Source organism: Sceloporus undulatus, chromosome 2, assembly GCF_019175285.1.
Source record: "Sceloporus undulatus isolate JIND9_A2432 ecotype Alabama chromosome 2, SceUnd_v1.1, whole genome shotgun sequence".
NCBI lineage: Eukaryota > Metazoa > Chordata > Lepidosauria > Squamata > Phrynosomatidae > Sceloporus > Sceloporus undulatus.
Window position 1 is genome coordinate 181,159,005 of NC_056523.1, and position 18,016 is coordinate 181,177,020.

The 18,016-nt window shown below is 43.2% G+C and overlaps 1 protein-coding gene across 5 annotated transcripts in view; it reads right to left on the bottom strand.

Annotated features, from left to right (window-relative positions):
- Window positions 1-18,016, bottom strand: part of TNS2 (tensin 2) — a 156,137-nt gene that overhangs the window by 85,028 nt on the left and 53,093 nt on the right. The window contains exon 1 of one of the 5 annotated variants that reach the window (XM_042455681.1): window positions 16,528-16,943. The exons of 3 other annotated variants lie outside the window; for them this stretch is intronic. In XM_042455681.1, the coding sequence (XP_042311615.1) occupies window positions 16,528-16,608 (81 nt within the window). In that variant the 5' untranslated portion in view covers window positions 16,609-16,943. Of the gene's footprint in view, window positions 1-185; window positions 332-16,527; window positions 16,944-18,016 lie in introns of those variants that run through there. One more of the 5 variants, XM_042455682.1, reaches the window with a different exon arrangement.

An 18,016-nucleotide genomic window follows, 5' to 3' on the forward strand; every position in this document is an offset into this window, starting at 1 on the left:
CCCAAAGACTTTATGAGACCTCCCTGCCTACATATAATGCTGCACTTGTGACAAGGTTGGGCAAGTCCAAAATGAGGAATCTTATTTTTAAACAAATAGTGGGGATCAAAGAAAATACACCCACAGTTCAGAGCTCAGTCAAAGGGCCTTGGTGATGACAGCTACAGGTGCTTAGCATCTCTTACCAGCATTGTGAGATCTGCACCAAGCTGGGAAACAAATCATCGGCTTGGCTGATGGGCTGGTCCTGTGGTCACGGCCTCTGCCAGCGGGCAAAGAAGTTAACCAACGCAAGGAACCGGCTGGGCAGTGGCTCTTTCGTAACTAGGGCCTGCAAAGAACTGCAGCATTGACCGCCCTCCCCCTGGCTCTCTTAGTGAACCCAGAACAACATGTTTACTCACTGACTCAGTCACACTGCTGCGCAATGAGTGCCCGCTATTGTGTACCAATTGAGACGCTTTTCCCCAGCTACACAACCACCCCGCCATACAAACGGATGTATTTACACTGCAATCTTCTACATCAGTCTAAGGTCAGCACCAAATATGATATGGACATGACAAAGATAACCTTATTTCATTTCATTTTCAAGAATGCTTTTGCGTGAAAGGAGGGGTAAGATAGCAAAGATAAGTAGTATTATTGTTCACCTATTTACTTAAAGCTTTTAAAACCCACTTCTTAGCCACAGAGGCTTCCTGAGTAGCTATCAAAAATAAACAATTAAGCCAGTCTGCTCTTAGGCTCAGAATCAAGATGACATGACACACAAGGAAAGGAGAGTGGGGATGGAGGACGAAAAAAACATACTGAGACACCAGTTATTCAGAGTGTTCATGGTTAGATCCATCCATGTCCTTCTAGTAAATGTATGGAAATTGCTAATGGATCAATTTCCCCTCTCTGATATTACTGTGTCCTGCATGATCCCCCATCTGATCTATTCTAGATGATTGAGGAGCAAACTTGGGGAGGTGAGGATCTGCAGGGAAGGAATAGCGAATGGAAAGCCTCATTGCCTGAGTCCACTTGCATAACATCAGATTTAGTTCACAGTTCCCCATATGTTCAGCTGTGGTGGTCCCATGAAGGGATGCAAACAGATACCAGAGTGGAAAGATGGAGATGAGAACAGGAGATAAGGCCACTGACAGCTTTGAAATGAAGCTATTCTTCAGGTTCCAGGAAGGTGGAGGAAGCCAGCAGAGAAATTTCAGAGCTGGCATCATGTAGTCAGAGTGACAGGAGTGTGACCAGAGAAGGGTGACCAAAATGGTGAAGGGCCTAGAAACCATGTTTAGCCTGGAGAAGAGAAGACTAGGAGGTGATGTGATAGCCCTGTTTAAATATTTGAAGGGATGTCATATTATGGGTGGAGCAAGCTTGTTTTCTGCAGCTCCAGAGAACAGGACCCAGAGCAATGGATTCAAACTACAGGAAAATAGATTCCATCTCAACATTAGGAGGAATTTCCAGACAGTAAGAACTGTTTGACAGTGGAACACACTCCCTTGGAGAGTGGTGGAGTCTCCTTCGTTGGAGGTTTTTAAACAGAGTCTAGTGCTTTAATTGTATATTCCTGCACGGGTAGAGGTTTGGACTGGATGTCCCTTGGGGTCTCTTCCAACTCTATGATTCTATGAAAAGTCAGTAGCGTCACAAGGGCTGGTGTCACCCTAGTGTGGTAACCCATGCTATCACTCCCAGGTTGCCTGACATTCACACTCTCCAGCAGCCAGGCTGCCTCTGCTGTGGTGAAGGTGGGCAGCAACTGCTGCCCAGCAGCTTTTTACAGATCTGGTGGAGCTACTGAGAAAGCAGGAGATAGGCACAACTCTTTTTCCTGCCTGGCCAGTCCACCCACCAGACCCAGTAGATCGCTCATTCCTAACAGCAGCTGCTAGTGAGGTGGGCTGTTCCTGCCACCCAGCTGCTTTTCCCCCTCAGCCAGCAACCCCTTCAGACCTATAAGGAGCTGCTCCATGGCAGCAGCACCTTTTCTCCCACCAGCAGCCATCGCCGATGAATGGTTGCGGCACCCTGGCTGGCAGAGGTGGACAGCCCAGGGGTCTTAAGATGGAAGGGGTGATTGTTCCACCAGGTGGTTACACACCTCTAAATTGTCATCTGGTATGGATTATACTCCCACACACACCCCTAATGATGTCCCTTGTTGAAGTATTTTCACAGCTGAGTAAGGGCTCTTAATGGACGTGAATGGACAAAAGAGAGACAAAGCAATGTAAGGTAAAATTTATTACCTTTAAAGGTAATAAATTTTAAAGATGATCATGAAGGTGTGCATAGATAGAACAACAGTGGGAAGAAAACATAGGGCATAACAAAACAATGGCAGCATCAGTAGAAAATAATCTACAGCAGGCCCATTGTATCTGCTACAGTTTGGTTCCAGAACCCCGTGTGGATACCAAAATCTGTGGAAGCTCAGGTCCCATTAAATACAATGGCATAGTAAAATGGTGGTCCTTATATAAAATGGAAAATCAAGGTTTGCTTTTTGAAATTTGAATATTTTCAAGCTATGGATGGCTGAATCTGTGGATATGGAGGGCTGACTGTACAGATAATACAGGAATGTTGCACTGTACCTCCCATTTTTCCCAACCAATCAATCAATGGCTGTTGGGAGTTGCAGTTCCACACATTCCCAATTGTCCACTGAACCATGCAAGGTATACTGGCGGAAGGGCTTCCACTGCACTGTGTCTATTTTATCACAACAAGAGGTTGAGAGTAATTGACATTGTTACAGTACTTTACCAGATACAGACAAAAAGTAACTAGTAACAAATAATGAAAGTCATTTGTAATTAAATCTTTTAATTGGTAGCTATGGGGCTTGACAAACTGCCCCAAAGGGGCGGTCTAGAGCCACCCATTTTCCCTCCGGAGGGGCCCCGCAGCAACCAAACTGCGTGGGCTCCCTCCGCTCCGAAAAGAATCTGCTAAAAGCGGGTTCTTTTGGGCGTGCGTGTGTCCACCACACAAACGCGGCGTATGTCCACCACACAAACGAGGTATGGACATGGTGCCGCGATTGCATTGTGCATGCGCATCGCGTATGAATGGTGCAACGTAAAGATGGTGCCGTCTATACATATTAAGATTCCAGAGCGTGTGGTTGTCATGCGCTCTGGAGCCCTAATTTTGGTGCCGACACGGCACTTTTGGCCCATCTGTTTCAGACCTATGTTATCATACAAAACTGAAGGATAACTTCTTCTTTTGCAGTGTAACTATGCCTTTAGTTACTTTTCTAACTGTCTTGTAGAAGGGATATCATCAGATATTGCTGCCTAGTGCTCCGATGTAAATGCAAAGGTGGCAATGAGGTGGGCAGGAGGGAGTGGCACACCCAAGCCCAGTTTGTTAGCATTTAGATTATTAAAAAGATAATTTAAAAATAATTATGAAGTCACTTTAGAGAAATGGGAAAGTAAAGCTTTCCTTTTTAATAAGGACACTATAACAGTAGCTAATTTCAGAGATCTTGGAACTAGAATTTCAATGAATTAAGTTTAAAAAATCAATTTCCAGGTTCTGAACAGAGTGCTGAGGCACTGGGCACAAAAAGTAGAAAAACCTAGACTAGAAGGATGATGGTTGGGGTGGGACAATTTTGCTGTTGCTGTTGTGCACTTTCAAGTCATTTCTGACTTATGGCAACCCTAAGGGAAACCTATCATCAGATTTTCTTAGCAAAAGAGGGTTTGCTATTGCCATTCTCTGAGGCTGAGACAGTGTGACTTGCCCAAGGACACCCAGTGGGTTTTGCATGGCTTGGGCAGGATTCAAACCCTGGTCTCCCAGAGTCCCAGTCCAACACTCAAACCACTACAACCCACTAGCTAATTTGAAACTCAATATGGAATCACTCTTGTACTGACAATAGCCAGCTCTCTAAAAAGGACAAGCCGGGCCCTAATTGTTGTTGTGCGCCTTCAAGTCATTTCTGACATATGTTGGTGAACATGGAGTTTTCTTGGCAAGATTTATTCAGAGGGAGTTTGCCTTTGCCTTGCCTTCCCCTGAGGCTGGGACACTATGACATGCTCAGTGGGTTTCCACAGCCAAATGGGGATCCAAACTCTGTTCTCCAGAGTCCTAGGCTGCTGCCACACTGCAGAATTAATGCATTTTGACACCTTTAACTGTCATGGCTCCATTATATGGGATCCTGGGATTTCCAGTTTGTTGTGGCACTAGAGTTTAGAAGGCTAAATATCTCAAAAGAGTACAAATCCAAAAATTCCATAGCACTGAGCCATGGCAGTTAAAGTGGTGTCAAACTGCATTAATTCTGCAGTGTAGATAGAGCCTTAGTCCAATGCCAAAACCTTACACCAGGCTGGCTCACCAGGTCCTAATGGGAGAAGCTCCACTGGGAGTTTTGCTCCCCTTCCACCCAGTTGGGTGCAGGGGGGAAAAATCTCCATCAGAGCCAAGGAATGAATCTGTGCTGTCAGCCAAGTAGGCTCAGATCTTAGAAATTAGGTAACAAGTTAGAATTAATGCAGCTGTCTATAACAAGTTACTTTGAGGATAAAAGAGGTCATAATGAAGTCACCATTTCAAAAATAATCAGTTCATTCCAAAAAAAGCACATAATGAATAGAAATGAAAAAGTCAATCTATCCGTTTAACAAAGTTTTCTAATTACTTTAAAGGTAACCCATGGAAGGCATGTTTGTACGGATTATTTGTTACTGTGTGCTTTCAAGTCCAGGAAGAAAAGTTTTAAGCCATTCTGTAAAGCGATGTCAAACTGGATTATTTCTGCAGTGCATATGCAGACACAGACAGAGACTGAAAAAGCAGTGGTCAGGTGAGGTGTGTGTGTACCTCTTGACAACCTGTAATATACCTGTGAGCACTTACACACACACATACATTCAAGGGCATGCAAAGTTAACACAAAGTGGAAACTAGTACTTTATCAGATCCAGATTTTAAATTGCTAATTTAGCAAGAGAATAGCACTTTTGGCAATATCTATCACGCATCAACACCTCCGATCTATTGCTGCTCTATTTTTCAAGCATTGTTAGAAGACACCTTTTCAGTGACATTGTCAAGTCATGAATACAACATGCACAATCACACAAGAGACAATTGCTTTTTGTGTCATGGCAAGACCACCCCAGAGCTCGCTGCTATGTTTTCCCCTCAAAATTGACCTGGACTTAGGGGTCACAAATGGAATGAGAACCAGAGACAACAAGGGGGGTGGGGGGAAAGTAAAATATAACAGGGTAGTAGCCGGAATCTCCTCAACATGAAGGAAAGTCATAAGGAAATAGACACTATGGTATTTACTCATAGAATCAAAGAATCAGAAGGCACTTAAAAGCTGTTTAATCCAACTGCTGAAAGATCATATTCATTCTCTTTCTCTCTCTTACAGTGTGTGTGTGTGTGTGTGTGACTGCATCTGCACTGCAGAAATAATCCAGTCTGACACCACTTTAGCTGCCATGACACAATGGTATGGAATTCTGGGAATGTAATTTTGTGAGACATTTAGCCTTCTCTGTCAGAGCACTCTGGGGCCACAACAAACTACCAGTCTTAGGATTCTATAGCACTGAGCCATGGCAGTTAAAGTGGTGTCAAACTAGATTATTTTTGCAGTGCGGATGCAGCCAGACACTCTCTCTCTCACACACATCGTGTTATGTTATCCAACTGTAAAACAGGGCATCTGGAAGAGTGTATAAATCAGTTTTCCCGTTCTATTTTTCTTGCAATATCATACCCTCCAACTATGCCGCTTTGATAAGAACAGTCTCAATTAATCCTCTGTCATCCCACTTTTCAACTACTTTCAAAATGTCTGTTTTTCTCTCCTCTTCCCACTTTTCCTCTTTGTTCCCAGCTTACTTTCATTGCTGAAAACTGTATTCAAAATGCAAAAATAATTTGTACTTAAATAGCCCTTCTCAGCAAGCTCAGGCAAAAGTAAATTGCTGCAGTATTTCCTAGTTTTATGTTTTTCATTAATAACCTTTGCTGTCTTTACGACACTTGGATGCTGCCTGGCCACATGTGATTGGTTTTTATCAAAGGCATTTTGGGGGTATGTAATATCAATGTAGCATTAGAAAGCCAGTTTGCTCACTTACTCAGTATTCTGAATATATACCACACACGCTGCACATTTAAAAACTTCCAGGTTGGGTTTAAGGCAGAGTAGTGGAGAACATTTTCTTCCTTATAGATGTGGTTTTGATTGTTCCATCAGTGTCTTCAGTTCAAAAAAATCTGTTCTATTTTTCAACAATACTTGTTTTACTGGATTTTATTGTTAGTTGCCTTGTGTACTCGGGGTACAAGGGGGAGTAACAAATCAATTAATGTTAAGATGTGAAGAGGCCTTCAGACCACAACATGTGGACAACAGACACACTGGAAGAGAAGCTTACAAAGCAATAGTATCACACGCCTCAAGCAAATGAGCCAAGCTACACACTGCTGACTTGTCATACTGCCCTAGGACTTAAATAATTTTTTTACCACTAATTGGACTCTGAGTAAAAGCAAAACCAATCCATGGGCTCATTCCCACTTGCAGTTTAAACCGATTACCGATTCCCAATTCGCCCTCGTTCCGTGTTGGAAATAGATTCCAAAAGGTCCCTTGTTCCCACTATCAAAGCAGATCATTTTCTTACCCCAGTGTAATGGCTTTTTTTTTTTTTTTGCATGGTTGTCATCCCCAATAGATGTGCCACTTCAAAACGGCTCTAAGTGAGGAGGAAGCCAGGGACGGAGAGAGAAGGAGCCAGCCGGGGATAGAAGGAGGAAACCGGGGAATGGATGGAGAAGCTGGGGAATGAGGCAGGAGGATGAAAGGGGGGACAATGGGGTTTTTTAAAGTAAAAAATGCACCAACGCAAGTACAAAGGCAACATTGAGAGCGTGGAAAATGGTGGATCTGCCAAAAACTGAGGGTGGTGGTGGTGGTAAATACCCCTCTGCCATTAGTCCCTCCCCTCCAGAATGAATCAATTCTGATTTGTCATTTCCACTTATTGAACTTTGCTTCAGAATTGATTCTTCTCAAAAGAACCTCTTTCAAACTACTGTCTGGAAAAACTGGGTTTTTTGCCTTTGCTTCACTTTATCATAACAGGAATTGATCACATTGCAACAGGAACCGGTTTCAAATGGAAAAGAGGGTCATTTACACCGATCGGCAATTCACTCTATTTCATAGTGGGAATGCACCCCTAAACTTCTTTCCAGGGAAATCCATACCAAACACACAGGCTGTTACAACCAATACTCCACCTCTGTCTGAAACACTTCTGATGTGATTTATTAGAGATCAATAACTGGATACCTCTAAATAAAACCCAACTAAATTTACCAAAGACCAGCTAAGGTTGCATCCATATGTGCCAGACTATCCTGGGAAAAGCCTGAAGTATTCTGGCCCCAAAGCTGCCCCAAATTCCTCCCATTACCTGGACACTCCAGAGTGATGCTAGGCAGCTGTTCACATGCACATCCTGCTGTGTTGGACAGACTGCTCTTAGGCCAAAAATGAGGTGCCTACCATTGATCATATGGTTGGCACTTTGTTCTGATCTCAGAGCAGCTTGTGGTGGCCAGCCTAGTTGGGCGTACATATGGACAGCCACTCAGTGTCACTCCGGAGGACTCTGGATTTTTTAGGAAGATCTGGAGCAGAAGGTGAGCTTATAAAATCTGTTTTAAGGTTGGTATACCCCAGGTTCTGTGCTGAACTGGCCACACATCATCATGACAGTTTACACCAGAATCAGGGACAGGCCCCTGCATCATCTGGACTTTGCCATCAGGGTGGAGAGGACATGTTATATGGCACATGCAAACATGGCCTAACAGTAAACTAAAATACAGAGAACCAACAGCTACAGCATAGAATTCATTCAAGCCTTAGAAAAATGTTAATTTGGGGACACAGCGCCAGAGTTCTCTGCCCAGCAGGGCTACTGGCTGTTCCATATCCTCCAATATTTCAGAGAAGAAAACTAGGACAAGTGTAACTAAGCAGCATCTGTCTTTTCCTGCTTCCAGAACATGGACATGGACTCTGACTCAGAGACTGAAGCAGTGGACCTGTTGGGACCTGCTGCTGAATCAGAGCAGAAGGAGGTTCCATTATCCACATGTCTCAGAGACAGACCAGAGTGCAGTACCAGCTCTGGCAGAGAGTCCTGCTCATTTAGACCACTTACCCTACTTACCTTCACCAAGTGGAGGCAACAAAGGGAAGGCTTTAGGGGGTCTCACATGATTTATTGGAAACAGCAATTACCGGTAATTAAGAAGCACCTGCATTGAGCTGCTGATCTATAAATTTCCAGTTGGTCTATAAACTTCCAGTTATTGATGGAGATTATGTGACCTCTCTGTCATGTTCCTGAACTCTGTGGTTGACCTGGACTGTGTTTCTTGATTCAGAATGCCACTTACTTCTCTTGGACATTGCTGAGCTCTGTTTGGCACTGAAAGCTCATATTTACTAAAGTAAAGTAAGTGCTGAATTGTAAGCTACTCTGTGACTTTGCTTACTCATTAGCTGCTGGCTATCAACTGTGTAGCAATCAGCTTTGGCTGGTTGCCCAGACTGTGTTTGGAACAACATTAGAGTGTGGCCGAGATGGAAAATGTTATTAATGAGGAGGAACAGACAAGGAAGGGAGGCTGCAGCGGTATGATTTTGCCCTAGGCTACTGGGAAGGGCAAGATTCTGCCTCTCTCCCCAGCTTCTGACTTAATTGAAGGCAAACTACTTTTCATTTTGAACTAATTTTACAGCAATAGCAATAGCAGCTAGCAATGGCAGCTACATTTCTATACTGCTTCATATTGAACTAAGCAGTCTCTAAGCAGTTTATAATGTGCATATGCTGTCTGAATTTAAAAGAGCACTGAAGACTAGTTTCTTCTGGCAGGCCCATCCAGATGATTTTTAAATTGTGAATTTTAAATGATGATTTTTATGGCAAGTACATTTCTATACCGCTTATCAATGCACTTAAGCACTCCCTAAGCAGTTTACAATGTGTAAGCAAATTGTCCCCAACAAGCTGGGTACTCATTTTAGCGACCTCAAAGGATGACAGGCTGAGTCACCACTGGCAAGAATCCATCTTACAACCTTGTGGCTGTCAGTGAGTGGCTGCTGTACCAGAATTTAACCACTGCACCACCGGGGCTCCCTACAGCAACTAAAATAAACTTAGGACAAAAGGGAAAAATGGGAGGAGGAGTGGGAAACTGGGACATTTTAAAAGCAGCTGAGAAAATGTGACAACAAAGGATAAATCTGGATCATCCCTGCCAAACTGGGGCAGTTGGATGGTATGCTGTGCTGGCTAGAGGATTCTGGGAGTTGTAGTCCATAAAAATACGTTTCCCTAAGTTTTGGGTTTTACTGACAGATTTCACTAGAATAAAGAAAGTTGGATCATGTGGGTCACTCACTTCCCAAACCAACTCTTCAGAAAAATCAACTTGTTCAGGATACCACAGATGCTTCCGACTGTATAGATACCATGCACTGCTATCTCTATGATGATCTAGGGCTAATCTATGGGCAGCCTCAGCAGATCTCTCTGACCTCCTGCACTGAAGTACAGCTGTGCAAAGAGATGGGAGGTTTTCCATCCCAGCAGAACACAGTGTTCCATAACTCAGGAAATCTCATGGGAATTGGGCAACCGCTTAAGAATAGCAGGCTGGGCTCTGGAGGTCAGGAACAGGACTTTTAAAAATAGGATCTGTCAAGATATCCGTGCTTTCAAACCTCCTCCCTTGCACTGATGGACCCTTTGAGAACAAATGTGAATTCTGCTGATTTCACTGTGCCCAGCAGATTAATCTGCAAGCTCCCCCTCCTGCCTACTTTGAGAGTCACGCAGCTCATCGTTGTAAAAAGGAAAAAAAAAAATAATCCAGTCAGTTTCCTCTTTCCTGATTTACAAGCAAATGTCATTTCCTGATTCTCACCCACCCACCCCCTTTCTCCTGGTTTGAGTTTCCCAGCATTGCTTGGAATAAGAGCTGGTAAGCATGCAGGAATGTCTGAAGAAACCTGGGAATTTTCTTGCGCCTCCCTCTAGTTTGGGTTTTTTGGGCTGGGGAGGTGGAAACCCTCTTCCTCAAAATTGCTGGTTAAACAAAACCCCATGTTTTGCACATGAAACTTGAATCAAAGGTTTGGAAGTCTATCTGAGAAAGTGTTATTTTAATTACTTCCCTGGGAACTCTTCAGCGCAAATGTTTGGTAACAGACATCTCACCAAAACCAGCTGACTGATCCGTGAGGGAATTTTATGCATTGACAAATGCATACAGACCAAGAGGTCATAGACAGCACGGCTGGTCTTTGCAGTCCTAGTCCTGTTGTGTGTTTGTGTGCCTGCGCACATGCTTGCGTACTTTTGAGCGGCCCATGAATTTCACAGGGTTTTCCTAGGCAAGGAATAGTCGGAGATAGTTTTGCCAGTTCCTTCCTCTGAAATGTAGCCTGAAATGTAGTTAATTGGCAATCTCCCATCCAAGTACTAACCAGGGCTGATCCTGCTTAGCTTCCAAGATCAGATGGGATCTGGTGCCTTTAAGATATTTATTCAGAAATTAAGGCCCCTTCTTTTAGGAGGAAACTGCATTAAGCATTCATCCTGTGAATAAGAAGGATGTATGAGAGCCAGCATGGCACAGTGGTTTGAGTGTTGGACTATGACTCTGGAGACCAAGGTTTGAATTCTAGCTTGGCCATGGAAACCCACTGGGTGACCTTAGGCAAGTCACACACTTTTAGCCTCAGGGGATGGCAATGGCAAATCCCCTCTGAAGAAACCTGCCAAGAGAACCCCATGATAGAGTTGCCATACACTGGAGATAACTTGAAAACATACAACAACAAAACAATAGAGCTAGCTTGATTGTATGCATGTCTACATCCAAATGCCAACAGTTTCAATGAGAATGTTGGTTTGCCATTTGGGAAGGTGTTGAATACTGAGCTGTCATTTCCAGCCCTGGAACCTGGGACTTTGGAGATTAATGCTGAGTTAGCATGCATATAACCGAGTTACACTAAATGGGGAAATGCCCAGGTTGGTCAGCTAGCCCTGCAGTCTTTGCTTTGGTCCCACTCTGCATTTGTGATCCTCTCCTCTCCTGGAACACAGTCCTGAAGCCCCTGCCAAACAAACCAGGCCAAAACAGATTTCCTACCCCTGCCTTAGGAAGCATGGGTAGGATGATAACCTTAAGCCAGCACTCTGAGACAAAATGTGGTCAATATGGCAAAGATTATTAATGAGGAAAAATAAAACACACGAGAAGAGGCTGCAGCAGTTTGCTTTTGCCTGCCTGTTGGGAAGGAGACGATTTCACTCCCTTCCCTGTTCTCCTTCCTTGTCAGTTTAATTCAGTGCAAACTACTTTTGCATTTTGACCTCAAGTTTGAAGCAAGCAAAGTAAGTGAAGGATGAGCTAGTGTGGTGTAGTAGTTTGAGCATTGGACTATGACTCTGGAGACCAAGGTTCAATTCTTGACCATGCAAACCCACTGGATTACCCTGGGTGAGTCACACACTCTCAGTCCCAGAAAACTCCATGATAGGGCCACCATAAATCGGAAACGAAGGCACACACCACTTCCAACAGCAACAAAGAGATGAAAAGAGACAATCAGTGGGAGGAGGTGAGAGAAACTGGGACACTTCAACAAAAGCAGAAAAAGTAGGATGGCAGAGGATTAATCAGGACGGTTTCTGTCAAATTGGGACAGTTGGTGGGTCTGCAGTAAGCCTGGGCAGGATTACAACTTCAAGCCAGCATTATGAGACTTAAATCCCACACTCCCACCCCTTGCCTTGGTAACAAGAACAAACAAAAGGTTCAGAGCCTTGAAGGGGCTCTTGAAGGATCTGTCATATAGATGAACCAGGCCCATCCTTCCTGTCCCAGTTCTGCTGAGAAGGAAACTTTGGAGAAGGATTTCCTTTCTGGGCTGTATCCAAAGCCAGCAAACAAGCGTGTGAAGTGTCAGTACTGAGGCCTAAGAAAAACAGCTTCCTTTCAGGTTCTGAAAGATCTCACATCACTTAATGTCCTTTCTAAATCTGCACCTACAAATGTAAATTATAATCCAATCCTGTATAACAATATGGAACTAACATTTTACAAACAACAGATTACTTGTTGTTGATTCATTTCGCTCAGTAACTAAGTGACACTGTGGCAGGTAATGAGGGATCTTTTTGCTCCTTTTCCATTTTAAGTGTGATTTAGTTTCTTTCATATTTAAGGATATGTATGATCTCATTATTCAGGTGTGGTTTTGTATCACAGGCCAGAAAACTTGTAGCATTTGTGGTGTTCTTAAAGTAATTAAAACCAAGCATTATTAACAACAAACTAAAGTTACTTTCAAAATTATAACGATAATGTTGTCATAGTAGGGGTTTGAGACCTTGATAATATAACTGTAACTAATTACTTTTTACAAAGTAACTTACCAAGCTCTGATATAATTGCATAAAAGCCAGCATTAGGTGCATTCTGTCAATTAAACACCCTTCCAAAAAAACCCAAACAAACAGGTGTGTTGTCATGCTGTGACGTTAAGCGGCATACAAAAGTATCTTCACTAAATATGCAGCAGCACTTAATCAACTAATGAAGCCAGTGTAGTGTAGTAGTTTGAACACTGTACTACAACTTCAGAGATGGGAACCTTCCCAAAAGAAAGGAGGGAGTTTAGGAAAGGAAGGTGCTGGCTCTATGGCACTCCAGCATCCTCCTGTACCATGGAGAGCTCTTGCAAGAAGTTCCATCTTACAAGGATGCATGGTTTTGCAGCAGCAATGCAGTCCCTAGTTGTTTGGGAAAGCAGGACTGCCACTGGAAAGTTGCTCACTTATATGCTTGCAATGTTACTTTTTAATTAATTAACTGCTCTTATTCATTGCAGTGTTTGAAAAGTTGATGTTGTGTGCCTTCAAGTTGTTTCTGATTTATGGTGATCCTAAGGCAAAGCTATCACAGAGATTTCTTGGCAAGATTTGTTCAGAGGGGGTTGCCTTAAAGTGGTGTCAAACTGCATCAATTCTGCAGTGTGGCGGCTGCCACTTTACCACAACATTGCGTCAGCAAAAAGCTAAGTTTTTTATTATTAAAGGTAGAACTGATCTATGTGTGGTAACTGATATTGTGCATTACTGATTTGTTTTGTTCCCTGCCTCAATCCATGGGGAAAGGTAGGTAAAACATAAACATCATAATCATCATCATAATCATCATCATCATCATCATCATCATCTGGGGGAGACTCGGTTAAGATGTCTGCTCTCCCTTTCTTCCTGTACCTTCCACACCTTGCAGTCTGGGGTGTATTGGTCTCATACTAGTGTAGACTCAATGAATGAATTGCTGACAGATGACTCAGCACTTAATGTAAATACAAATATCGAAGTGGCTTTACTCTAATTGGGCTACTAACAAGATACAAGTCTGAATTTTTATCAGCATAGCAGCACCATCCTGAGCTGCTGAACTTGTACAACACACTGTACTGGTGCATGCACCTTGCACTGTTTCCTATCCACTTTTCATTTTTTTTTAAAAAAATCATTTATTTTCTCTTTCTTTCTTTCTTTCTTTTTTGGAATACCTTTTGCCTTGATGAATCCTCTATCATTCAGTTTTTCAGCTGGCTTTAAAATGTCCCAGTTTCTATCTTCTTTACCACTAGCCCCTTTTGTCCTCAATTGCTTCAATTGTTGCAAACTGAGCTCAAAGTGCAGAAGAGAAAGGGAGGGAAAATTGCCCTTTCTTGTAGCTTCAGGTAAAAGTAAACTGCTGCATCTACTCCTAGCATCTTTCTTTTTCCTCATTATACCATCTTGACCACACTGTGATGTTGCTTAGCCACACATATCTGGGTTTTTATCGGTGAAACGTAGAAGAGATTGCTATTTTGCTTCATACAGCACCACCTGAGACTGCTCCACAAATCTCATAGATAAGTGAGAAGGCTATATAAAAGGCAGCTGGATTACTGAACTCTCTTCTGGAAAACTGGACAGAAAAATTCACCAGAGGATAGGAAGCCATTTTTAAAACACCCCAAGTGGGGCAAAAAAATTACAATAGGTGGAGTGTGGAATTTTTAACTTCAGCACAACAACATCCCAGTTACAACCCTTCCAAACCTGATGACAGAAACTAGAGTACTTTTAGTTTCAAAACAAAACAGACACAAACACACACAAAACAGATGGGTGAAAGAGTCTGTGACAGAGTGAGAAGAGAGGCATGGCTGTTGTATCCTCTCTCGGTGCTTCAAGGCTTTAAAACAAGGTTGGCTGGTTTAGCACTGCAGGAACTTAAAACTTAAATTCAGCGTTTAGAAATATAGTTTAGGTGTCCAAAGAAAAAAGGCAGGCAAAAGGTCCCAAATCGAGCCAGCCTGGTATAGTAAGTGTTGCACTAGGACTCAAGACAGACCAGAGTTCAAATCCTTGCTCAGCCAGGGAACCTGGGTGATCTTGGGCAAAAGTCAATCTCTTTAGGTATGCATCTACACTGTAGAAATAATGCAATTTGACACTTCTTTAAGAGTCATGGATCTAGCCTACAGAATCCTGGGATTTGTAGTCTTGTGAGGCACCAGCACACTTTTTTGCAGAGAAGGCTAAAGGTCTTGCAAAACTACAAATCCCAGGATTCCACAGGGTGGTGCTGCAGCACTTAAAGTCAAACTGCATTATTTCTACAGTATAGAGCAGTGGTTCCCAACCTTCCTAAAGTCGCGACCCTTTAATACAGTTCCTCATGTTGTGGTGACCCAAACCCATGAAATTATTTTCATTGCTACTTCACAACTGTAATTAAATAGGTGTTTTCCAATGGTCTTAGGCGACCCCCATGAAAGGGTCATTTGACCCCCAAAGGGTTCCCGACCCACAGGTTGGGAACCACTGGTATAGAGGCACCACAGGAAGGCAATCGCAAGCTTTTTCTGAATAAATTTTGGTAAGAAAACTCCATCATAGAGTTGCCATAGGTAGGAGTTGGGGGCGTACAACAACAACAACAACAACAACAACAACAACAAATGATCAAGGGAATGCAAGCACAGAGAATGCAAGAGTTCTAGTTGCAAACAATTTTCAGTGTCTCACTCTCTGAAATGTTAAAAATTTGGAGACTTACAGAAAATTTCAAAGGGAGGAAGTATTTTTGTGGGGGATGCCTGCCTTTTGCCCCTCTCCCCCTGCTATTTCTCTGTTCATCTTCCATCACTCCTAGGAACTGAAAGCTAATATAGGAGGCATGGTACAAACTGCACCACACTCAGCTTTCACCCCAAATCTGTATGTGTTTGTTGCGTCCTTCAAGCCATTTCTGATTTATGGCAACCCTAAGGTGAATCTATCATGGGGTATCCTTGGCAAAATTTCTTCAAAGGAGGTTTGCCTTTGCCTTCCCCTGAGGCTGAGAGGATGTGACTTGCCCAAGGCCATCCAGTGGCTTTCATGGCTGAGCTGCAAATCAAACCCTAGTCTCCAGAGTCCTAGTCCAATTCTCAAACCACTACACCATGCTAGTAGCCACCTAGTTTTAACTAAAAACCCTGTTACCAGCCCTCCCTTGTCCCACCTAGACTGAAATTTACATGCAGCTGACATGTACTTAGTTATCTGGGGGAGGAAGGAATCCAAAAGAAAACAAAAACACCCTTCATCCTGCATCACTTTAGTAAGATATATGAACAGAACTGTTTCTTAAAATATATGGCAGGAAGTGGCTCAAATAGGCTGATCTGGAATTTGGCCAACCAACTTTCATCCAGCTGGGGCTTTAAGATTTGTGTCAATAAAAAGCAAATATCCAAATTGGTTCTCAAGATACTGAGCATGAAAGTAAGATCTATGAGGCACATTCCTCCTTGGCCTCCAGGAAAAAAATTGTTGTCCTCATTGGCAGCAAGGAAAACAAAGAGGAAAAGATACAGCAAAATATCTTTATTTTTAGACTGGGGTTAGGGAGAACGGCTGCTCATGATGCTCTGGAAAAGTAGTCATATTAAGTCAGTTTTAGAGAGCAAACATTAGGATATTCCATTGCAAAATATTCCTATGGGAACCAAAGAGTAACCGGTGCATGTGTAGGCGGTCAGCAAACAAACATTGAGAGACTCTCCACTGGATTACAAGCACTTTCTGGATTGGGGCCTCTCTGCCGTTGTTTCTCTGCAATAAAAAGTGATGTTGGAAGAATTATGTTTCCCATAATGTATGCCTTGGCTCAAGCAAATTTACTCTGGCGCAAACTTCTGCAGCTTAAAGCCAACTTCACCAGATGCATAAAATAACCTGGACAGTCAAAGTTTTTTTCTCTCTCTTTCCTAGCTTGCAAAGAAAAGCTGGTACATCTCCCCACTTTTGTCTCTTTCCCCTCACACCTTCATCCCTTGGCTTCTTGCTAGACACTTACCCGGAGGCTTCTTGGCATTCGGGTGCTCTCTCTTCTCCCTAGGGCTCTCAGGAGAGTTTCCACCGCACTCTGGGGCTTCATGGCTATGCAGGTGATGGTGACATTAATCCCACATGTGCCTCAGAGTCCTGGCTGGGCAAGGCAGCATGCTGAGGTTGCTGAGGCCATGCAAGGTTGAAGCAAGTCTGCCTTACCCACGGTGCATGACTGCAGACCATCCACTTTCGCTGGCTCTCTCCACCCATGGAGCCTTTGGGAGTGTGAGAGTCAGGAGGATGTGAAGCTGGAGACAATGAGACGGGAGCCAGGGTGGGCTTTGTGAGATCAGGGCAGGCAGGCAGGGAGCTGCCATTTCCTGGTGTACAATAGCTGGCCTTCCCTTTGCAGAGAGGTAATGGAAAAGGATGCACCAGGAAAGAGAGACAGCTGGGCCTGGAGACCTTGAGCCCAGTGGAGAAACTGAGGAACCCTGGTCAGCCCTCAACTATTAGGTCTGTGCGTCAGCAGCAGTTCTGGGAAGCCAAGGATGAGCAATGAGTTTGGCAAGAGTATCCATGGGGGAGAGTCAAACTAGTTTCAGTACTGCAAAAGGGCTAGATCAGTGGTTCTCAAATGGTGGGGCAGGATCAACAGGTGTGTGTGAGCGAGTTGCTCAAGGGGGGCATGAGACTTGGAGGCTCTCATCCCTCTTCCTCCTCCTCTTTCCAAACTTTTTTAATGTGTAAAATTTACACAAGTATTCAGTTAAAGATTGAATTTACTTAATTAAAACTGTTCTAATTTGAATGAAGTTATTTCCTTATAAAATGTTAAAATATGAATATACAGTCATCCCTCTGTATCCACAGAGTCTTTATCCACCCATTTAACCATCCATGGCTTGAATATATTTAAATATATATGCAAACTTCTAAAATCAAACCTTGATTTTGCCATTTTATATAAGGGACACCAATTTACTACACCATTCTTTTTAATGGGAGTTGAGCATCCATGGATTTGGGTATCCACAGAGAGTCCTGGAACCAAACCTCCACAGATACCAAGGGCTCATTGTACATGAATGTGCAAATGAAAATATACACACTAAACAAACAAAATATATTATTCGTATACTACGTTGAATGAGGAGGGTGCAATGCCTGCATGTACATGTAAGCGGGGGGGGGGGGGGGCACACAGAGGTAAAATGTTTGAGAACCACTGGGCTAGATGGACCCACTTCAAGCAGAATGGCACAGCAAGATGGACCTTAGACTTCAGAAATGTGGCTAGTGGTCTCTACCCTAGCCTCAGAAAGCTCCTTGTAAGATCAGTCAGTTGGTTCCTTGCCTAAGAAAACCCTATGAAAGTAGTGAGGCCACCATAAATCAACAGGTGACTTGAAAGCAAATACCTAAGTTAGAAAAAGAGAGGAAGAATAAATTCAATAAATAAGCATTTGCTGCCCTTTCATGACTCCCCAAATCTGCTACCTGATGCAGCTGCC